Source organism: Austrofundulus limnaeus, unplaced genomic scaffold (assembly GCF_001266775.1).
Source record: "Austrofundulus limnaeus strain Quisiro unplaced genomic scaffold, Austrofundulus_limnaeus-1.0 Scaffold19885, whole genome shotgun sequence".
Lineage (NCBI taxonomy): Eukaryota > Metazoa > Chordata > Actinopteri > Cyprinodontiformes > Rivulidae > Austrofundulus > Austrofundulus limnaeus.
This window is the reverse complement of record NW_013972287.1, coordinates 1-280: the sequence shown is the minus strand read 5'-3', so window position 1 is coordinate 280 and position 280 is coordinate 1. Positions and strand designations below refer to the sequence as shown.

Genomic DNA, 280 nt, shown 5'->3' with positions numbered 1-280 from the left:
GCGCCGCGCTCCGGGTGAGAGCGGCCGCTTCCTCCCGGCTGCCCGGCTCCGCGGATAAAGACTCCCTGCTCCCCGCGCGCGCCGCGCCGGTCTCCAACACCTCCCTGTAGGTGATCACCTCCTTCTTCTCCTTCACTTTCTGATCGAAAGACTTGGACACGAACGCGGTGAGCTCTTCCATCACTTCTTCCTCTCCTCTCGGGGAAAAATCAGCACGCACGCACACCATGCACACTCGCTCACACACTCTCCCTTTACTCCACGGCAGCAGCGGCTGGAG

General features: G+C 62.9%; 1 protein-coding gene across 1 annotated transcript; it reads right to left on the bottom strand.

The window, feature by feature from the left end:
• Positions 1-263, bottom strand: LOC106512848 (short stature homeobox protein 2; the record flags this gene model as incomplete). The annotated part of the gene is given in 1 exon segment (XM_014001363.1): positions 1-263. A coding segment is annotated over 1 exon segment (229 nt), but the record flags the coding sequence as incomplete, so codon positions are not given.
• Positions 264-280: the final 17 nt, after the last annotated feature.